The 18,802-nt window shown below is 43.7% G+C and overlaps 1 protein-coding gene across 2 annotated transcripts in view; it reads left to right on the top strand.

The window, feature by feature from the left end:
- LOC119785503 (calpain-2 catalytic subunit-like) overlaps nt 1-18,416 on the top strand; it is a 29,955-nt gene extending 11,539 nt beyond the window's left edge. Inside the window, exons 15-21 of one of the 2 annotated variants that reach the window (XM_038288211.1) lie at nt 327-384; nt 467-531; nt 635-703; nt 799-877; nt 17,178-17,294; nt 17,465-17,523; nt 18,254-18,416. In XM_038288211.1, coding sequence (XP_038144139.1) covers nt 327-384; nt 467-531; nt 635-703; nt 799-877; nt 17,178-17,294; nt 17,465-17,523; nt 18,254-18,277 — 471 coding nt within the window. In that variant the 3' untranslated portion in view covers nt 18,278-18,416. Of the gene's footprint in view, nt 1-326; nt 385-466; nt 532-634; nt 704-798; nt 878-17,177; nt 17,295-17,464; nt 17,596-18,253 lie in introns of those variants that run through there. The other variant, XM_038288210.1, reaches the window with a different exon arrangement.
- The last annotated feature ends 386 nt before the right edge of the window (nt 18,417-18,802 follow it).

Below are 18,802 nucleotides of genomic sequence, written 5' to 3'. Positions count from 1 at the left end.
GGTAAGAACCAAATATTTGCAGTATGACTGTTGGAGGAATCAGAGTCCTCTTCCTGCAGCTGTTCTGCAGCAGAGGAAGCTCCACTGGACTGCGGATTCTGATACACATCCAATCTCCAATCCCTGCTGACAAACTGAGGACAGATGTATTTGTTTAAATTTCCACTGCTTCATTGATTCATTTAAAGCTCCCCCACCTTGCAGTCTTTGGAAACAAGCTAATCAGGAAGTCTCTGAGCTGCCTTGGAGAGTTACCGGCATGGCAGGTGTTTAGGGGAGACAGGAAGGGTGTTTATCCCCTGCTGACTGACTGCCTTCTGTTTCAGGACAAGGAGATCTCTGCATGCGAACTGAGGACCATCATGAACAAGATTGTCGGCAAACGTGAGCTAAAGCTTTGATAAGTTAAACTTGTTAAAGAGGAGCGGCTGCAGAGATGACTTCCTGTGTTGTTGTTTTTTGACAGGAACTGACATCAAAACGGATGGATTCAGCCTTGAGACCTGCAGGATCATGGTCAACCTGATGGATGTATCTTTTAGCAGACATGGATGATTGCTGTTTAATTAGAATTTACTGTCAGTCAGTGTTCAACCTGTGCAGACACCTTTAAGTGATCTTTAACCTGCAGCAGGACAGCGGGAACGGAAAGCTGGGCCTTGGAGAATTCGCCACTCTGTGGAAGAAGGTGCAGAGATACCTGGTGAGCTTTGACCTTTGACCTGTGAAGCCAGATGTACTCCTGTGTTTGGGGATTTGAGTATATCTGAGTGTGTGTTTTTTTTTCTGCTCCTGCAGTCAATCTATAAGCAGAACGACACAGATAACTCTGGAACGATGAGCACTCCGGAGATGAGGGTGGCCTTTAAAAATGCAGGTGGGTCTGTGAATGTGGTCTTCCTGTGCCATGTGTAATGTGCAGGAACTTCCTATTTGCCACGCTCGTGCCTCATGCTTCAGCAGCCTGTGAAGTCGGAGCAGCAGCATTCTTTAAACTGTCTCCGTTTGATGTGGTTTGGTTGTGAATCCTCGGGTTGACTGTGATCAACACATAGTTCCGGTTTTGCTTGCAAACCGGCACATCTGCTCTGGTTCTTCCTCTTTTCATTGAGGAAACACTCCCTCTGAGTGTTCATTGAACACATGGCCCCACTGAGAGCCATGTCCTGAAAACAAAACTCAAACTTCTCCTCCCCTTCTTCTTTACTCTCACATTATCCAACATGAGACCCTTTTCCAGAAGGGAAGTTCAAAGAGGTTAGTTCAGGGTCCGTGGGAATTTTGAACGACGTCTTGCAAAAACAGAGATAAACGGGACTCACGTTTGCGGAGAAAGTTTTTTTTCCCCAGAATCCAGTCCGTATGGGATTTTTCAGAGATAGAGGGGCTCATTGGAGGGCGGACAAGTTTTGGTTTAGTTGGTTCCAAACACCTCGGGATTTAAACCCTCGGGATTTTTTTTCTGGGGTAATAAGAATCCCAGAGAATTCATCAGCCTGCTGTTTCTTTTTATTCTCAAAGACCCCAGGAAATGCATTTTACTCTGTCAGATAAAAACCTGCAGTACACCATCAGTCCAGCGGGTGGCGGTAAAAAGAACACGCAACTGGATTTACTTTTTCCCCTTAAAGCTGCAGTCTGTTACATTGAGAAGAGAGCAGACTTCGACTGAAAATTTGAAGAAAAACATGTTCCACGCCACTCCCCCACCCTCTCTGCTTCACTCATGCCCCACCTCCAAGCTCCACCCCTCTCACAGCATCCGCGCGGCTACCGCATGCGACCAGAAGCGTCCAAGCAGCGTACGCGGCATGGAGTGTGAACCGGTAAGAGCGATAACACTCACCTCCAAGCAGCTAGATATAAGATGCTGGTTATACCGAAGTTTGCCGTGTAAGCAGTTGTCGGCAGGGGCAGTAAGGGCAGTTTCTCTTTCGCTGGTGGCTGTCGCTCCGCCATGACTTCCACGCGCGTCCTTCTGACTGCGGCAGCGGCAGGTTCAGCGGTGAGAGGGAGGGGGCGGGATTCAGCGTGTGTGAGCTGTGATTGACACTCCATCAGACGCTCCTCTGGCTGTGATTGGTTGTTTTGACTCGTCCCGAATTATTCTTTCCAGATTGAAATACAGGCAGTATGTGGGACCAATTGAAGCAGTTTTTTTCACAGTTTACATATCACATGTACTGCTGTCTGGGCATAGGGACAGTTTTAGCCAATATGACAAAAAAGTGATTTTTAAAAACTTACAGACTTCAGCTCTAATCATGTGATTAACTATTTACTCATTTTGAAACACAAAGTTTTTGTTAGTGTTTAAAGTCGTAGGAAAGTTATATTTAAATGTCAAATCATTCTGGCTTCTACGTGTATATAAATGTACTCTGTCTTTAAAATATGTGGGGTTTTTTCATGGTTATTTTATGCAGGCCAGTTAGTTATACGTCAGCCTGCACACCTAAGTTCTCTTTCATAGCATTCGTTTCGTGTCTCACATTGGGAACGCCTCCAGCGTGACCTCATCAGAAGCTCCTTTTACATTACACCAGCCAGGATTGGCTGGAAAATAAGCCTGTCAGTGTCAGAGAGGGCAAGGTCCCTCCCCCTATAAATAGGGCTGACACTGTGCTGCTTGTTATTCAAAAACCTCTTCTCGCAACGAGCAGAAGTTCCCAATTAGCCTCCTCTTGGATACCGTCTCTCTTGGAGCCTAGCTTAACAGTCCAAAGACTCGCGCGCAAGCTCGGTCGCTGGGCGCTTTGCTCCGAACTGGTTCGGTATCAAGCGGAGACGTTTTCCTGGTAGAAATACCATAAAACGAGTAGTAATACTCGAGTCAACGCACCGCCTCACGGCTGTACGTTGGTCGACACTGAGTAGCAATACTCCGTAGCTACACCCCGGGTGGCCGAAACGCCGTCCCCAACCTAGCCACACCTGGTTAGCTTAGCTTTCACAAGCTAATTCCCGTGTAGCCCCAAAGCCAATCTCCAAAATAAAAATAAAATAATGGAGACTGCTAAATCCTCTGCGAAAGCGGAGGGGAGCCCCAAGGGACGGCCCTGTCCGTGTGGCAATAAAATTTCAAGCTGGGACACCCACCCATCCTGTGTGGTATGTCTCGGTCTGAAACACACCCAGGCAGCCCTCCAATCTACGGAGGAGTGCTCACACTGTAGCCGGTTCTCCCTGAAGGTGCTTCGCCGCCGCCTGGCTCGTCAATCGACTATGTCCGGTAATGACCCGGTGATGGCCTCCACGGCACCGACACAAGAACCAGCCGACCAGGCTGTCTCTTTACCCACCGATGCAGAGGCCGGACCGAGCTGGGGAGAAATCCTCGATTCCGTGGACCCATTGCCACGGGAAATGCCCGAGCTAGGTATCGCTTCGAGCCAGCTCGATTTGCTGTTTGAGGGGGACGAGGAGCTCTCTGACTTGGAGTCGGAGCTACCCTTCTCAGACAACGATGAGGACTATGACCCGGCCCCGGCGCCCTCGGTACGGATTGCAAAACCCGCACCCCCGGGCTCGGAGCAATCCGGTCAGGAAGGTTCCCCGTCGGAGCTGGATTTTGACTTGCACGACGTGTGTAAACGCGCTGCTGCAAAGCTCGAGATTCAGTGGCCAGAGGTCCAGGCAGAAGCTGCCCGCTCCCGCTTTGACGGAAAAAGGCTGCCTAAGACCCGCAAGACGTCCAGACAGCTCCTACCAATTTTCCCGGAGCTGCTGGAAGAATTGGCCGTCTCCTGGCGCAACAAGCCGTTTAAGGAGAAGCACCCAGTAGCCGGCAGTTCGGTACTGGATTGTGATGGGATGGAAAATTACGGCCTTCGCCAAATGCCACCTGTCGAGCCGGCCGTTGCAACACACCTGCACCCGAAGACTTCCATGTCAGCGGGAGGTCCCGCCCTTCCATCGAGAGCGGACCGCTTTCAGTCAAGCCTGACTGATAAGTGCTACAGAGCAGCCGCGCTCTCAGTCCGCGCTCTAAATGCCTCCTCTATGCTGATGGCCTATCAAGCAGAGCTGGAAGAGCAAATGACTTCCGCACCAGATGCTGCGCTCTGGGAGGAGGTGTGCGTCATTACCGACCATTGCCTGCACCTCCATAAGGTGGCGATCCAAGCGATGGGCAGATCTATGGGACTAATGGTTTTGCAGGAGAGAGCCAGGTGGCTGAATCTCACTACCCTGGCAACTAAGGAGAAGGAGGACCTCCTGGACACACCCATATCAGCTCAAGGGCTGTTTGGGGAAGCAGTAACCTCCATGCAAAAGAGATGGGAGGAGAAGAAGAGGGATGATGAAGCCCTAAAGCTGTGCCTTCCCAGACGTACGTTTGCCGCTGCGTCTGCGACCCCCGCACCCCAGCGCCAAACCTTCGCCCAGGCAGCAGCCCGCTTCCCTCCTGCCTTCAGGATCCCAAAACTGCCGAAGACCCAAGCAGCACCGCAAGGTGCGCAGAAAACATCTGCCCCCAAAGCTAACTGGCAGAAAAAGCCTGAAGGCCCTCGCACGGACCAACCACCCCCCACCTCCACACCGGCGGTGAGGAGAAGGAAGCGGTTGGCCTAACACCGTTCCAGAGAGGAGGAAGCGAGCTGGGATCGCCCTCCTCCGTGGCTCCGTTCCTGAGCCTGTTCAGAGAGTTCAGCCAAACACAGCGTGTGACCGACAGGATGTTCCGGCCTGCTCACCACACCAAAAAGTCGAAAGACTCTGTTCAATGCTGGGATATCCAGAGCGAACCCCGAACATGTTTCACAAGCACTTCTTTGTGTTCAACTGTAATAAATGCTTCCAGACTGACGCATCCAGGTCGAGAACCAAGGGCGCAGTCAAAAATGTTGAAAAACATAAACATTTCACTCGGGGAGCCGGTACCTTCTTTTTCAAAAGAAGTGAGACCTCTCCCCAACATGAGCAGCTCTGTAGCGCACCAGACGCTACGCGCATGCGCAATGCAGCACGGAGCTGTTTACGTCCCTCCACCCCAGGGCGCTCGCAGCTCGCTGTCAGACTGGCCAGTCAGCCAGCTGACAGTGAACATCCACCTTTGGGAAAAATGCACAGACTCAGAGTGGGTGTTAAGAACGCTCAGGAGGGGATACAGACTGCAGTTCACTGCAGTTCCTCCAAGCTTCAGAGGAATAATCCAGTCACACGCGGAGGGACAAGCCGCTCTCTTCCTAAAGGAAGAGATTTCCTCTTTGCTGGAAAAGAAAGCGATACGGCTGATTCAACCAGAGCACAGCAGCGAGGGTTTTTATTCACGTTATTTCCTTGTGCCAAAGAAAGGCGGCCGAGGAATGCGTGCAATTCTAGACCTCAGAGCGCTGAACAGGCATCTAAGAAAATACAGATTCAAGATGCTGACAAACGCGTCCCTGCTGCGCTTCCTGCGTCCAGGCGATTGGTTTACATCAATCGACCTCAAGGATGCTTATTTTCACATCCCAATTTACCCCCCACACAGAAAATACCTCAGATTCTCTTTTCACGGGAACTGTTACGAATACCTTGTCCTCCCTTTCGGACTCTCTCTGAGCCCGAGGGTGTTTGTGAAATGCACAGAGGCAGCGGTGGGTCCGCTCAGGAGGCGGGGAATACGTGTGGCAACGTATATAGACGATTGGCTGATCGCCTCGTCCTCCCACCAGGAAGCCTCACTTCACACAGCTATGATAAAAGAGCACCTGATGGATCTGGGTTTCAAAATAAACCTGGAAAAGAGTTCCCTGTTTCCCTCTCAGAGAATAGCTTTCATAGGTCTCTCTCTGGACTCAATCCATGCCAGAGTGAGCCTAACGGAGGACAGAGTGGAAACAATGCTCAAGTGTTTGTCCAGGTTTCAAAGAGGGAACCTGGTATCATTCAGCCTCTGCAGGAGGCTGCTGGGGCTGATGGCCGCAGCATTAGTGGTGATCCCTCTGGGACGTCTCCACATGAGAGGAATCCAACGATGGGTAGCCTCTCACAGGTTAAAGTCACATACCCCCCATCATATGCTAAGAGTCACGGCAGCCTGCATGGCTGCACTGCGCCCATGGCGGAGCAAAGAGACACTGGCACAGGGTGTCCCAATGGGAGTGGTGCAGAGCAGAAAGGTTGTCACAACAGATGCCTCTCTGTCAGGCTGGGGGGCTATATGCGAACGGAAAATGGTGAACGGAACCTGGGGTCCAGAAATGCAGTCCAAGCACATAAATTACTTGGAGCTGAAGGCTGTTCACCTAGCATTAAAGCATTTCCTTCCCATCCTGAGAGCTCACCATGTGCTGATCAGAACAGACAACACAACAGTGGTGGCTTATATCAACAGGCAGGGGGGGCTGAGATCGCTGAGGCTCCACATGCTTGCTCACAAACTAATCATTTGGAGCAGCAGACACTTCCTGTCTTTGAGGGCCACCCATGTACAGGGAGTGTTGAACTGTGGAGCAGATCTTCTCTCCAGGGGGAATCCCATATATGCAGAGTGGAAACTCCACCCAGATGTGGTGAGGATGGTCTGGCAGCGGTTCGGTCAACCATCCGTGGACCTTTTTGCTTCTCAAGAGAACAATCAGTGTCCCCTGTTCTTCTCCCTGCACGATCGGAACCCACCTCTGGGGGTAGATACGCTAGCCCACCACTGGCCTCACACTCTGCTTTATGCGTTTCCCCCAATAGCTCTCATTTCACCTACACTAGCCAGGGTACGAGCAGAGGGTCATACAATGATCCTCATCGCACCCAATTGGCCAGCGAAGCATTGGTTAGCAGAGATAACACAGCTCCTCTGGCAGGAACCATGGTCACTCCCTGTACGCAGGGATCTGCTGTCTCAGGCACGAGGACAGATTTTTCACCCCCACCCAGAAAGACTGGCTCTATGGGCCTGGCCCGTGAGTGGTTTAACCTACAGTCGGTAGGGCTTCCACAAAATATTATTGAGACGATACAGGATGCTAGGGCTCCTGCAACACGATCTCTGTATGGGTATAAATGGTCCGTTTTTGAAAAATGGTGCTCAGAGATGAAAGATGTTCCTTTTCAGTGTTCTCTGGGGGTAATTTTAGCTTTCCTACAGAGCCTGATTGATAAAGGGAAAGCTTTTTCCACTATTAAGGTCTACTTGGCTGCAATTTCGGCCTGCCACATAGGCTTTGAGGGGAAAACTGTGGGCCAGCATCCCTTGGTGTGCCGCTTCATGCAGGGAGCTCGAAGGAAGCTCCCTGTTTCAAGACCAATTGCTCCATCCTGGGATCTACCCCTGGTGTTGGATGCTCTTACTACCACACCCTTTGAACCTCTGGATCAGGTGGAATTAAAGGTAGTAGCTCTAAAAACAGCGCTCCTATTGGCACTGGTTTCTGCAAAGCGCGTGGGTGAAATTCACGCTTTATCAGTGCATCCATCTTGCATGAAATTTTCTTTAGATGGGACCAGAGTGGTTTTGCTTCCCAGCCCAGCTTTTGAGCCTAAAGTGTTGGGGTCATATTCTCCCATTGAGTTGATGGCCTTCCATCCTCCCCCTTTTTCATCACAGGAACAGGAAAGACTACACAGTCTCTGTCCTGTGCGCGCTTTACGGATTTATGTGAGGAGGACAATTCAGGTCAGGAAGAGTGACCAGTTGTTTGTCTCCTGGGCTAAAAATCATAATGGAAAAGCTGTTTCCAAACAGCGGCTTGCACATTGGATAACTGATGCAATTTCTTTGGCTTATAGTTCAAAGGGACATCAGCCTCCGGAGGGCCTGCGGGCCCACTCAACTAGGGGCTTAAGCTCTTCATGGGCTCTACTCAGAGGAGTATCCCTGCAAGAGATATGTGCGGCAGCAAGCTGGGCATCATCTCACACGTTTACTCAGTTTTACAAACTGGATGTCACAGCTCCATCACTGGCGCATTCAGTTCTAAGCGTAACACCAAGCACGGAGCAAAAATAATATATATATAAATATATATATATTTAAATTCATATAAATAAATGATGATGATGACAGCAGGCGCATAATGTGGGATCTGCTGAGCAATACGGGAGTCAGAATATCTTTCGTTCCCAATGTGAGACACGAAACGAATGCTATGAAAGAGAACTTTAGGTTACTTTCGTAACCCCGGTTCTCTGAGTAGCATGAGTGAGTGTCTCACCAAACCACCCTCCTTGCTCTAACATTGCGAGGAAGAGGTGGTCATTCTTTTGAATAACAAGCAGCACAGTGTCAGCCCTATTTATAGGGGGAGGGACCTTGCCCTCTCTGACACTGACAGGCTTATTTTCCAGCCAATCCTGGCTGGCGTAATGTAAAAGGAGCTTCTGATGAGGTCACGCTGGAGGCGTTCCCAATGTGAGACACTCACTCATGCTACTCAGAGAACCGGGGTTACGAAAGTAACCTAAAGTTCAGCCAATCATATATTAATGGTCATCTGTCAATCATATTTTTTCGAACATAGCATCTTGATTAATATGTCGCAGCTAGTATACGCAGCTGACAAATGATAGTACTGGACCAGCTGTGGAGTTAATGTGGTTGATTGATTCCTTCCAATATTTATAAGTTTAAGTACTTAGCGCTAAAAGTAAAAAAAACAATTATTTGACATTTATGTTTTTATCAAAGTGCATCTGGTCTTCACAATATACATTTATCTCCATGTAAACATAACTTGTATATTGTACAGGAACTACAGTGAGTTAGCTATAACTGGGGATTCCCAGTGCCAGACTCAGTTAGCTTAGCTTGCCTTGCAGACACACCGGCGTGCAGCTGAATTATGTTGCTCCAGAAAGCGTGGGCCTATTTAAAAGTAGGCTCATAATCTTGAACTGAAACAAATAAAGTTTTGAAGTGAAATTCCTCGCATAAAAACATCTTAAAGCAAAATTTGGTGACCAAGTACCGGTATATAAAGAGAAATAACAGATGACTGGCCGACATTATGGCTGCGGTTGGAGCAGCCTTGGTGCACAGAGCTCCGCTGCTCCAACACAGATTTAGAATAGGCTTTTTGTTGACAAACTGATAAGGCAGATTACCATTTTGACGTGCATCTTTATCTTAGAACTTCTTTTGTGACCAGTCAGAGTATTAAAGTGGCAATTGTACATTCACCATCTTAATTTACTTTTGCTGCCGGGGAACACAGCACTGCTGATTAATTGCTGAACTCCTCTTCAATAAGCCTTTGGTACTTTTGAAATTACTGAGTTTCTGGAAGGACCAAAGTGCCGGGAGAGTAGAGCACCAAAAAAGTCAGGTTATCTGGCTAAATGTCTAACAAAATGCTACTCAAAAGCAGGTGGCTCTCGGAATCTGAAGGTTGCTTTTGGGCAATTTCTGAAGTCAAGGAAAATATCTGGAACAAGTTCAGTCAAGTCAGTTTATTTGAAAAGCACCAATTTCTAGCATATATATTTTCTTAATATGCTTTACAAAGAAAAACTATTTTGTTCAATCATAAGGAAAGATTCCAAGCCTAAATCTTTTCTAGTGAATCCTTATTATGAAAAAGTGTAAGTTTGCTTTATCTTTTATATTTGTTGGTTTTCTGGCCATACATGAAGTACTTTCTATTTTAAAGAGAAAGTAAAAGGTTAGTTCCAGTATAAGCTTCTGTCTAAAAGATAAAGAGATACTGTAACGGCTGAACAGAACCAGGCCAGGCCACCTACTGAAAACATACTGTTGAAGATTTTAAAAAACTGCAAATAATCCTAAATTAAAGAGCAGTAGGAGTGTGAGGGAAGGTCATCTTCATGTCCTCCAGCAGCCTAAGCCTATAGCAGCATAACTATTGAGTAGAGATTGATACATGGGTCGACTTTCATCAGCATCGTTTGATAAGTGCATGTGTTAGAAAATGTATATATATGCATTCAGTAGTAATCCATGCCTTCAGATTATGTGGAGTACATGCATTGCCACGCCTCTCCATTTGTTATTAATTGTTAATGTTTTTTTTTGATTCAATGACGTTTCTCATTTGTTCAAATTGAGACCTGTGTAACAATTATTCTTATTGTGCCATTTTTTTCTTGCAAATGGAGGAAGAAAAACCAATATCGGCTCTAAGAATAAAAGAAAATTTCAGCATCACATATTGGGGACTAGTTAGACTTATATTCTGCCTGTCTTTTATTCGTCTGTCTATATGGGATATGACCTCCAGCTCCATAGCAGATATTCAAAGGCCTAGAATCTAGGCTCTCCCAGTTAAAGTCCCTCTAACGATGGAGAAAAAAAATTGCTCAATCCCAGTTTCACAATAAAAGAACATAGAAGTAGATAGAAGGAAGCTGCAACTGAAGTTAACTACAAAAACACACAAACAGCTTCACTGTGATGCGGCGAAGCCTTAGTGGGTGGAATGGGAGCTTAGTTACCACTTTTTACTGGAAAAATACCAGCCCAGCCGAGTAGGAGGGGCTGGCTCCCACCAACATTCCTAGGATAACTGGCACACACCCCTCTGTGGTTAGGGTGAGTCATCACCCAGGCCTTTAACTCTACACACATCAGTCCAGAACCTTGTTTTTGAGGATGCAGCTTTAGTTCCTGGTCTCACTGTGTTGCATAGGGTCAGTGTGCAAAGCAAACAAGAAGGTTGGTGAGCAGCACTGACCTTCAGAGCATGATCCTCCTGTCCATTAAGACATCACCTATGACATCACCAGTGTGTTGCTGGATTCCCCCTTACCGCAGTGATGTCCTTTTTGACTGCATATAGTCTGGTTGAACCACTAAAATCTCCTGACAGACTTTAGTCATCCACTAAAGTCTCCTGTGTAATAAACTGCTCTTACACATTCATACCTCTGTTAGATGTCCCATGGTAATTTACAAAACAATTTTATTCCCTGTATTTAAAACCTATCTAAACTGAAGTATTTTTTATCTGAAATATCCTTCTGTCTAGTACAGCATTCTGGTCGTGTTTAGATGGTATTAAGAGAAGAAGTGACTCATCTGGGAGTCTCAATGAAGGAGGAACCCTGAGTTCTTCTTCAACAAGTTCAACTTGACTGAGTGTGATGCTGTGTCTGCTCAATACCCCATAGATTTTCTATGGGGTTAAGGTCAGGAGAGTTTGCTGGCCAATTAAGAACAGGGATACCATGGTCCTTCAACCAGGTACTGGTAGCTTTGGCACTGTGTGCAGGTGCCAAGTCCTGTTGGAAAATGAAATCTGCATCTCCAAAAAGTTGGTCAGCTGCAGGAAGCATGAAGTGCTCTAAAACTTCCTGGTATGTGGCTGCGTTGACCCTGGACCTCAGAAAACACAATGGACCAACACCAGCAGATGACATGGCACCCCAAACCATCACTGACTGTGGAAACTTTACACTGGACTTCAAGCAACGTGGATGAAGTGCCTCTCTTCTTTTCCTCCAGACTCTGGGACCTTGATTTCCAAAGGAAATGCAAAATTTACTTTCATCAGAGAACATGACTTTGGACCACTCACCAGCAGTCCAGTCCTGTTTCTCTTTAGACGCTTCTGACGCTGTCTGTGGTTCAAGAGTGGCTTGACACAAGGAATGCGACAGCAGAAACCCATGTCTTTCATACGTCTGTGTGTGGTGGTTCTTGAAGCACTCACTCCAGCTGCAGTCCACTCTTTGTGAATCTCCCCCACATTTTTGAAGGAGTTTTGTTTCACAATCCTCTCCAGGGTGCGGTTATCTCTCTTGCTTGTACACTTTTTTCGACCACATCTTTTCCTTCCCTTCACCTCTCTATTAATGTGCTTGGACACTGAGCTCTGTGAACAGCCAGCCTCTTTAGCGATGACCTTTTGTGTCTTGCCCTCCTTGTGCAAGGTGTCGATGGTCGTCTTTTGGACAACTGTCAAGTCAGCAGTCTTCCCCATGATTGTGTAGCCTATAGAACTAGACTGAAAGACCATTTAAAGGCTTTTGCAGGTGGTTTGAGTTAATTAGCTGATTAGAGTGTGGCACCAGGGGCCATCAATTTTGAACCTTTTCACAATATTCTAATTTTCTGATATGATGAATTTGAGATTTTCATTTGTTGTCATTTGTAATCATCAAAATTAAACAAAATAAACATCTGAAATATATGAGTTTGTATGTAATGTATGAATATAATATACAAGTTTCACTTTTTAAATGGAATTACTGAAATCAATCTACTTTTTCATGATATTCTAATTTTATGACCAGCACCTGTACTTTGACTGCTCTGAGCATGCGCAAATATACGTCACACAGCATATATATTTAAATTTGTTTAAATATTTGATTTACTCTGTACTTAACTATGCACTCCAGCAGTACTGATCCCACAATGGATTCATTTGCTACCTTTCGTGACCTGCAGTTTTTCATTGATAAGGGAACATTTCCCGAAAATTTGGATTTTTGTTCCAGAAAAAAAAGCATCCATTTCTTCCAGAAAAGTCTTCAATATTGTCTTTACGATGTAGTTTAGTATTCTTTAATTATTTAAGGATATAAATAAAGTTTTTTCAGTACCGTAATTACATAATTTTTTGGGCGACCCGGAAGTTATTCTGTTCGCGCAGGCGCAAATGAGCTGATGCTACGGATCGTGCTACCAGTACGGATCGGGTAGCGACACTGCCTAATGTTAGTTGTGTGTTCAGTGTGATGCTAGATGTGTTTGTAAATAATGCTGCTCGCAGTTTTACACCATAATGCTGGGTGTGGGTTCAGCATACTGCTAGGTTGGTGTTCAGTATGAGAATAGCCGTTTGTTCAGTATAATCTTTTTGTTGTGTATTCAGCTTGATGCTAGGTGTGCTCAGCATAATGCTAGTTGTGTGTTCTGCGCATTGAAGAAATTTTGATTTCAGTAGAGGAGGGAAGGCAAATATTTTTTTTTATATAACTAACTTTACACCTGATTCAGTGCCGCATAAGATGTTTGTAACATGAGCTTCTCAGAAGTGACAGAGGGGAAAAGACGGTGGGCCAATCAGGAGCTTCTAAACTCAGGGAAGCGGGCTTAAGCTTGACCTGCGGTTGTCCGCATGGTCCAAGTGCTCGACGATTGTCTGTGTACTGTAGCATAACATTGTTTTTGGACTGTAAAATATGCAGGGGACCAAACTGGACCCCACCCCAAAATTACATCCATGCTTCAGCGTGATGCAAACGTATATGAAGCTTGATGCTAGGTGTGTGTTCATCATAATGATCAGAGTGAGGCTAGGCGTGTGTTTAGTTTAATGCTAGATGTGCGTTCAGCATAGTAAAGGCTGTGTTCAGCATAATGCTTGGTGTGTTTAGCCGAATGTTAGGTGTGTTTTGCTTAATTCTAGTTTTGTTCAGCATGAGGCTAGGTGTATCTACAGTGTACTGCTGCTTTGTGTTCTGAATGATGCAAGATAGGGCTGCAATGCGGCCCACTTTGTAGCACTTTTGCATTACAGCAAAAAGGTTTTGGGTTCGATTCCCGGCCTGGGGTCTTTCGGCATGGGGTTTGCGTGTGTGCTCTCCAGGTATTCTGGTTTCCTCCCACAGCCCAAAAATGCAATAGAATAGAAAATCCCTTTATTGTTCCACAATGGGGAAATTCTGGTGTTTACAGCAGCAAAAAGATTATAGAAAAAAAAAAAAAAAATTCACACAAATGTGGACCTTAGAAAAATGTATAAGAATAACATAACAGTGAAATGTTAAAAAAATAAACAAATGAAATACTGTAAAGTGTTTTAACAATATAAATAGTGTTGCGCGGATGCCATTTTTTGGCTCCGATACCCGATACCTGGCTGTGCAGTATTGGCTGATACCGATATGTAAAATAATTTCCATCATGGCTTTGTCAAGCTGCTGCCTACCTTTGTGAAGCAGGAAGCAGACTAATACAAAGTTAATCCAGTAGAACTTTTTATTGCCTACCTGGAATGGGTGACAATATAACTTTTGGCTCTCAAAATGGTAACGGTGCCTTATTTGTTGGTACTCTGTATCGGTGCAACACTTATAAATACTGTCCACTGGGAGAATAAATAACCAATATCCAGCTATGGACGTTTTGACAGTAATGGATATCTAAAAATAGCAGCAACATCAGAGATGTCCAAAATGACATCAGCACATTATTTAACTGACTAAAGTAGAAACTGTGCAAAATCAGCATGAATGTAACAATTAATTGAGGTTGTTGGGAACAAAATGTCTTAATTAGCTTCTTTAAAATGTTCTCTTAAGGGTTATGTTGAATTTATGTTTACTGTAATACTGGGTGCGTGCTATATGTAAGTAGTAAGTAAGTAATGTTATTCGCACCTTTCGCAGACATAGAGGTCACAAAGTGCTTCACATAATTTAAATACAAATAAAATACATTTACAGCCACAAAAGACATGGTCATAAAACAACCAAATTAAAATGCTTTCTTAAACAAATAGGTTTTCAGTTCACTGTTAAAGACATCAACAGAATCAAGTAAACACAAGGAAAGCGGAAAATCGTTCCAGAGCGTCGCCGAGACCACCAGAAAGGAGCGATCTCCCCTGGTCCTGTATTGAGTAACGAGGGACCATGAGCAGGTTCTGGTCCTGAGATCTCAGCCTCCGAGAGCGGGTATATGGACACAACATACTTTAATGTAGGATGGAGCATGACAATGAAAGGACCTGTATGGAGGATAAAAAGTGCTAAATTAAATAAATAAATACAGCATTAAATAAATAAATAAATGTGACATTCATTAATTAAAACCACATCACTAATATAAAGTGCCACAATTAAATAAATAAATACAGCGATAAACAATTAATTAAATGTGTAATTCATTAAATAAATAAGGAATTAAATATATAAATGTGTCATTAATTTAATAAAATACGTCTTCATTTTATAAAAAAATATATATATAATTATTTCAGTGTGCATTTAATTATTTCATGGTCCTGTGTCGCAGTGCATCGAAACCATTAAAAGAATCTGTCAAACTCACCCATCAAAGTTAGGGGGCGGGGTTAACGCGAATCGAGTCTCTAGGCGTTTCTCAATATGCGTTCTTGAGCGTTCTCGTTTGCTCGTGTACTCGTGACACGTCATCAGCCTCAGCCCAGTACCGTTTCAATTCTCGAGAACGCCAGATCGAGAACGCACCAAATCCCCGGATGTTGTTCTCGCCCCGCCCTCTTTATCGAGCATGCATCAGAGCAGACTTGTGCGTTCTTCATACTGACCGCTTCCCCAGAATGCCCCGCGGCCGCAGCTTGATTCGAGACAGCGCTCACAGTGTTAAGTTAAACATTCCCTTTTCTGCTGCTGTTGTTCTTCAAAAGTACGTTTTGAAATCGTTTGAGGCGATAACATTATACATTTAAGCCTCCCTGTGTGGCCTGTTTACATAGTTAGTGCGAAAAAAAAAAAAAAAAAGTCCGACGTTGAGCGGACCAGAGTGACCAGCAGACCTCCGAGGGTAACCGCAGCCAGGGCTAAATTTACCCCGTCTGTAGTGCACTTCTCTCGGTCTAGTTATGTGTGAACTACCGCTCGTTCTGATGGCGGTTTTTTGCGGTTTGGTAATTTTTTAAAATGTTTTTTAAGCTTTAGAAATCAAAAATATTGTTTTCAAAATGTTTTGTGTAGGGAGTAAATAGTTTTGACTGTTAAAGAAATGCTAAAGAACGTTGCATGTGATGACGTCACGAGTACGCTTCTGCTCCAATACACATACGTGCTCGCGTTCTCGTCAAGTCCGATCTTCCTGCGTTCTCGCCAAGAAAGGACTTGACAAGAAGGCGAGTACGTACACGCGTTCTCGTGAATTGAGAAACGGCCTCTGTAATCGATTTGCTTCGCCTTAATGTGCAGGGTGACCATTCAGGTGTTAGATAACCTCTCCCTAACTTTGATGGGTGAGTTTGACAGATTCTTTTAATGGTTTCGATGCACTGCGACACAGGACCATGAAATAATTAAATGCACACTGAAATAATTATATATATATTTTTTTATAAAATGAAGACGTATTTTATTAAATTAATGACACATTTATATATTTAATTCCTTATTTATTTAATGAATTACACACTTAATTAATTGTTTATCGCTGTATTTATTTATTTAATTGTGGCACTTTATATTAGTGACGTGGTTTTAATTAATGAATGACACATTTATTTATTTAATTCCACATTTAATTAATTATACTGACACATTTAATTATTTATTTAATGCTGTATTTATTTATTTAATTTTGGCACTTTTAATCCTCCATAGACCTGAATGTTACCACCAGGATTAGAAACTGGAAAGCGTTTTTAGAATCGGCGTAATATGAGCCCTCCTGTTCGTACAAGTCAGTAACCTCGCCGCGGAGTTCTGAACCTGCTGCAGACGAGACAACTCCTTTTTGTTTAGACATGAGAAAAGACTGTTACAGTAGTCTAAACGGCGTGGGTAATCATTTCAAGATCATCTCTGGACCAAATTGTTCTAAGTTTAGAGATGTTCAGTGTGATATCTCTTCCAGATGACGCTAAATGTGTTTTGTATGATGATATGTGTGTTTGGTGCTTGGTGTCTGTTTCAGATGATGCTAGGTTTGTGTTTAGGCATTTCCTGTACATCTCTATTTTTTCTTTTTTGTATCTAACTTGTTGTTTTTCTCTGCTGCTGCTCCCAGTGAGCTGATGGAGACGGTACGTTACCTCCTTCGATCTTTTCTGTCAGTTTTTCTTTCAAACTTTCCTTCATTTACTGTTTGAAACCACTGTCATTAGTTTGAGTCTGAGTTCTGTTTAACGTCTGAATTAATGTTAAGTCTATATTTGTTTCAGGTTAGTTCTGTTTATTCAGTAAATCTTTACACAGCCTTGGATGTAGGTAAAGTTATTTTACCCATCTGATGTGAGGACAAAACAAATCTGCCGAAATAAAGACACATTTCTAAATACCAAACCCAGTTTAGCTCGGATTAACTTTATTCTTCATTTCTTTACCCTCGTTTTCCGTGGTTTATTTATTGCATTGAATATGTCGTAATCAAAGGCGTAAATTTTCTTTGCTAAGGGATCTACTCACAAATAAAATTTGTTTGTATCAGAATAACCCATTTAAAATTTTTTTTTCCTGTTTAAATTTTATTTTTTCAGTTGATAAATCAGTTGTTTTACCTCGTCTTCATGTTAGTAGGCATTTTAGCTCTTCTGTCCAACTACGTCTTTGTCCTCCTGCAGGTTTCACCCTCAACAACACCATTTACCAGCTGCTGGTGGCCAGATACTCTGAAACAGACATGACCATCGACTTTGATAACTTTGTGGGGTGCCTGATGAGGCTGGAGATGATGTTCAGTGAGTCTCATATAACCATTCACCAGAACAACATTTACCATTCCTAAAAACCCAGTCTGTTTACTGAAGCAGACATTGCACGATTTTCTTTTCAATGTTGTTAAAAGTTCGGCTTCATAGATCTCCAGCTCTGTTCAACCCTGAATCATGTGTTTCATGTTCCTCTTCAGAGATCTTCAAGAAACTGGACAGCGAAGACAGCGGCTCCATTGAGCTCGACTTTAATCAGGTGAAAACGAAACTTGTTTATCTGCTTATTAATAGTTTCATAACAGCTTTACTTTAGTCACAGCTTACTAACCATTTTCCAACAGGTAATAACAGCTTATAAATAGCTTAGTTACAGCTTATTAACTGTTCATTTTAAGAGTTTAGTCTCATATTTATTGTAGCTTAGTTACAGCAAATTACTAGATATTCGCAGCTTATTCAGTTTAGATACAACTCATTTCCAGTTTAGTTGCAGCATTTATACAGTTAATCTACAGCTTATCAATCTAAATGTAGCTTATTCACAGAATAGTTTCATTTTAACTGTTTAGTTAGAGCTGATTAACAGTTTAGTTAAAGTTTATAAAGGGCTTAGTAACAGCTTGTAAACAGGATAAACTTATAAACTAGATTCAAATTTTTAAGTTATACATATAAAGTAAAGTTCAGTTGAGTGGATTAAAACTAACAACATTCAAGTTAAAAAGTTATAGATTCTGTTTCATCTTTTATATTTTTTAAACCGAGTTTTACAGGAAAGATGATCAGTAGCTTTTTATGAGAGGATGGGTTTGATTATACCACCAGCCGAGTCTTTTTCCACTTATTTCCAACTTCATAACTTCACAGCCCAATTAGAAATAATGTCATGATGGCAAAGAATAGTTTAACAGCAGATTTATTGTATTTATATCAGCATACGTTGAGCTCAGAAACTGATTCTTGATCTCTCTCTGTTTCTGTTGCAGTGGTTAAACTTCGCCATGATCTGAACCAGAACCTTTCTGGGTCGGTCCATCGCACCGTTTACAGCTTCAGCTTCTCTTTCTGATACAGTTTCTGACATTTTTATCAGTATTTTATCTTCTACACCAACTGTCTCATAAAGCCAATAAATGTACCTACAACACATGTGGTTTGTGTCCTGATGCTGTGCAGGTTTGTAAATTAGAACCTGTTAGTAAAGCCAGAACAGACAGACGGCTTCCAGCTGTTTTTACTGAAAGCTTGAAGTAGTTCAGTTGGATGTTTTCCTCTCCAGGGTGGTACACATCCTGTATGAGACCCAGACATCTGTCAACACCCGGCAGCAGAACTTTGGTCTCACTGCTTCCGGGGAAAAAAACAATATTTGGTTCCTCCAGAACAACAGTGATTCAGCAGAAAGTCCTCCTGTCTGCTCTTTTATCAGCTCCTCATAACTTTCCATTACTTCAGTGAACTGAACCAACTTGGTGTAGATAGGATTTGTACCAGAAACAGGTGGAATGTTTTACTGAAACACTCATTTATCAATT

Source organism: Cyprinodon tularosa, unplaced genomic scaffold, assembly GCF_016077235.1.
Source record: "Cyprinodon tularosa strain WSP-4 unplaced genomic scaffold, ASM1607723v1 ctg25, whole genome shotgun sequence".
Taxonomy (NCBI): Eukaryota; Metazoa; Chordata; class Actinopteri; order Cyprinodontiformes; family Cyprinodontidae; genus Cyprinodon; species Cyprinodon tularosa.
The sequence above is the reverse complement of the archived record's forward strand: the minus strand, read 5'-3'. Positions and strand labels throughout refer to the sequence as shown.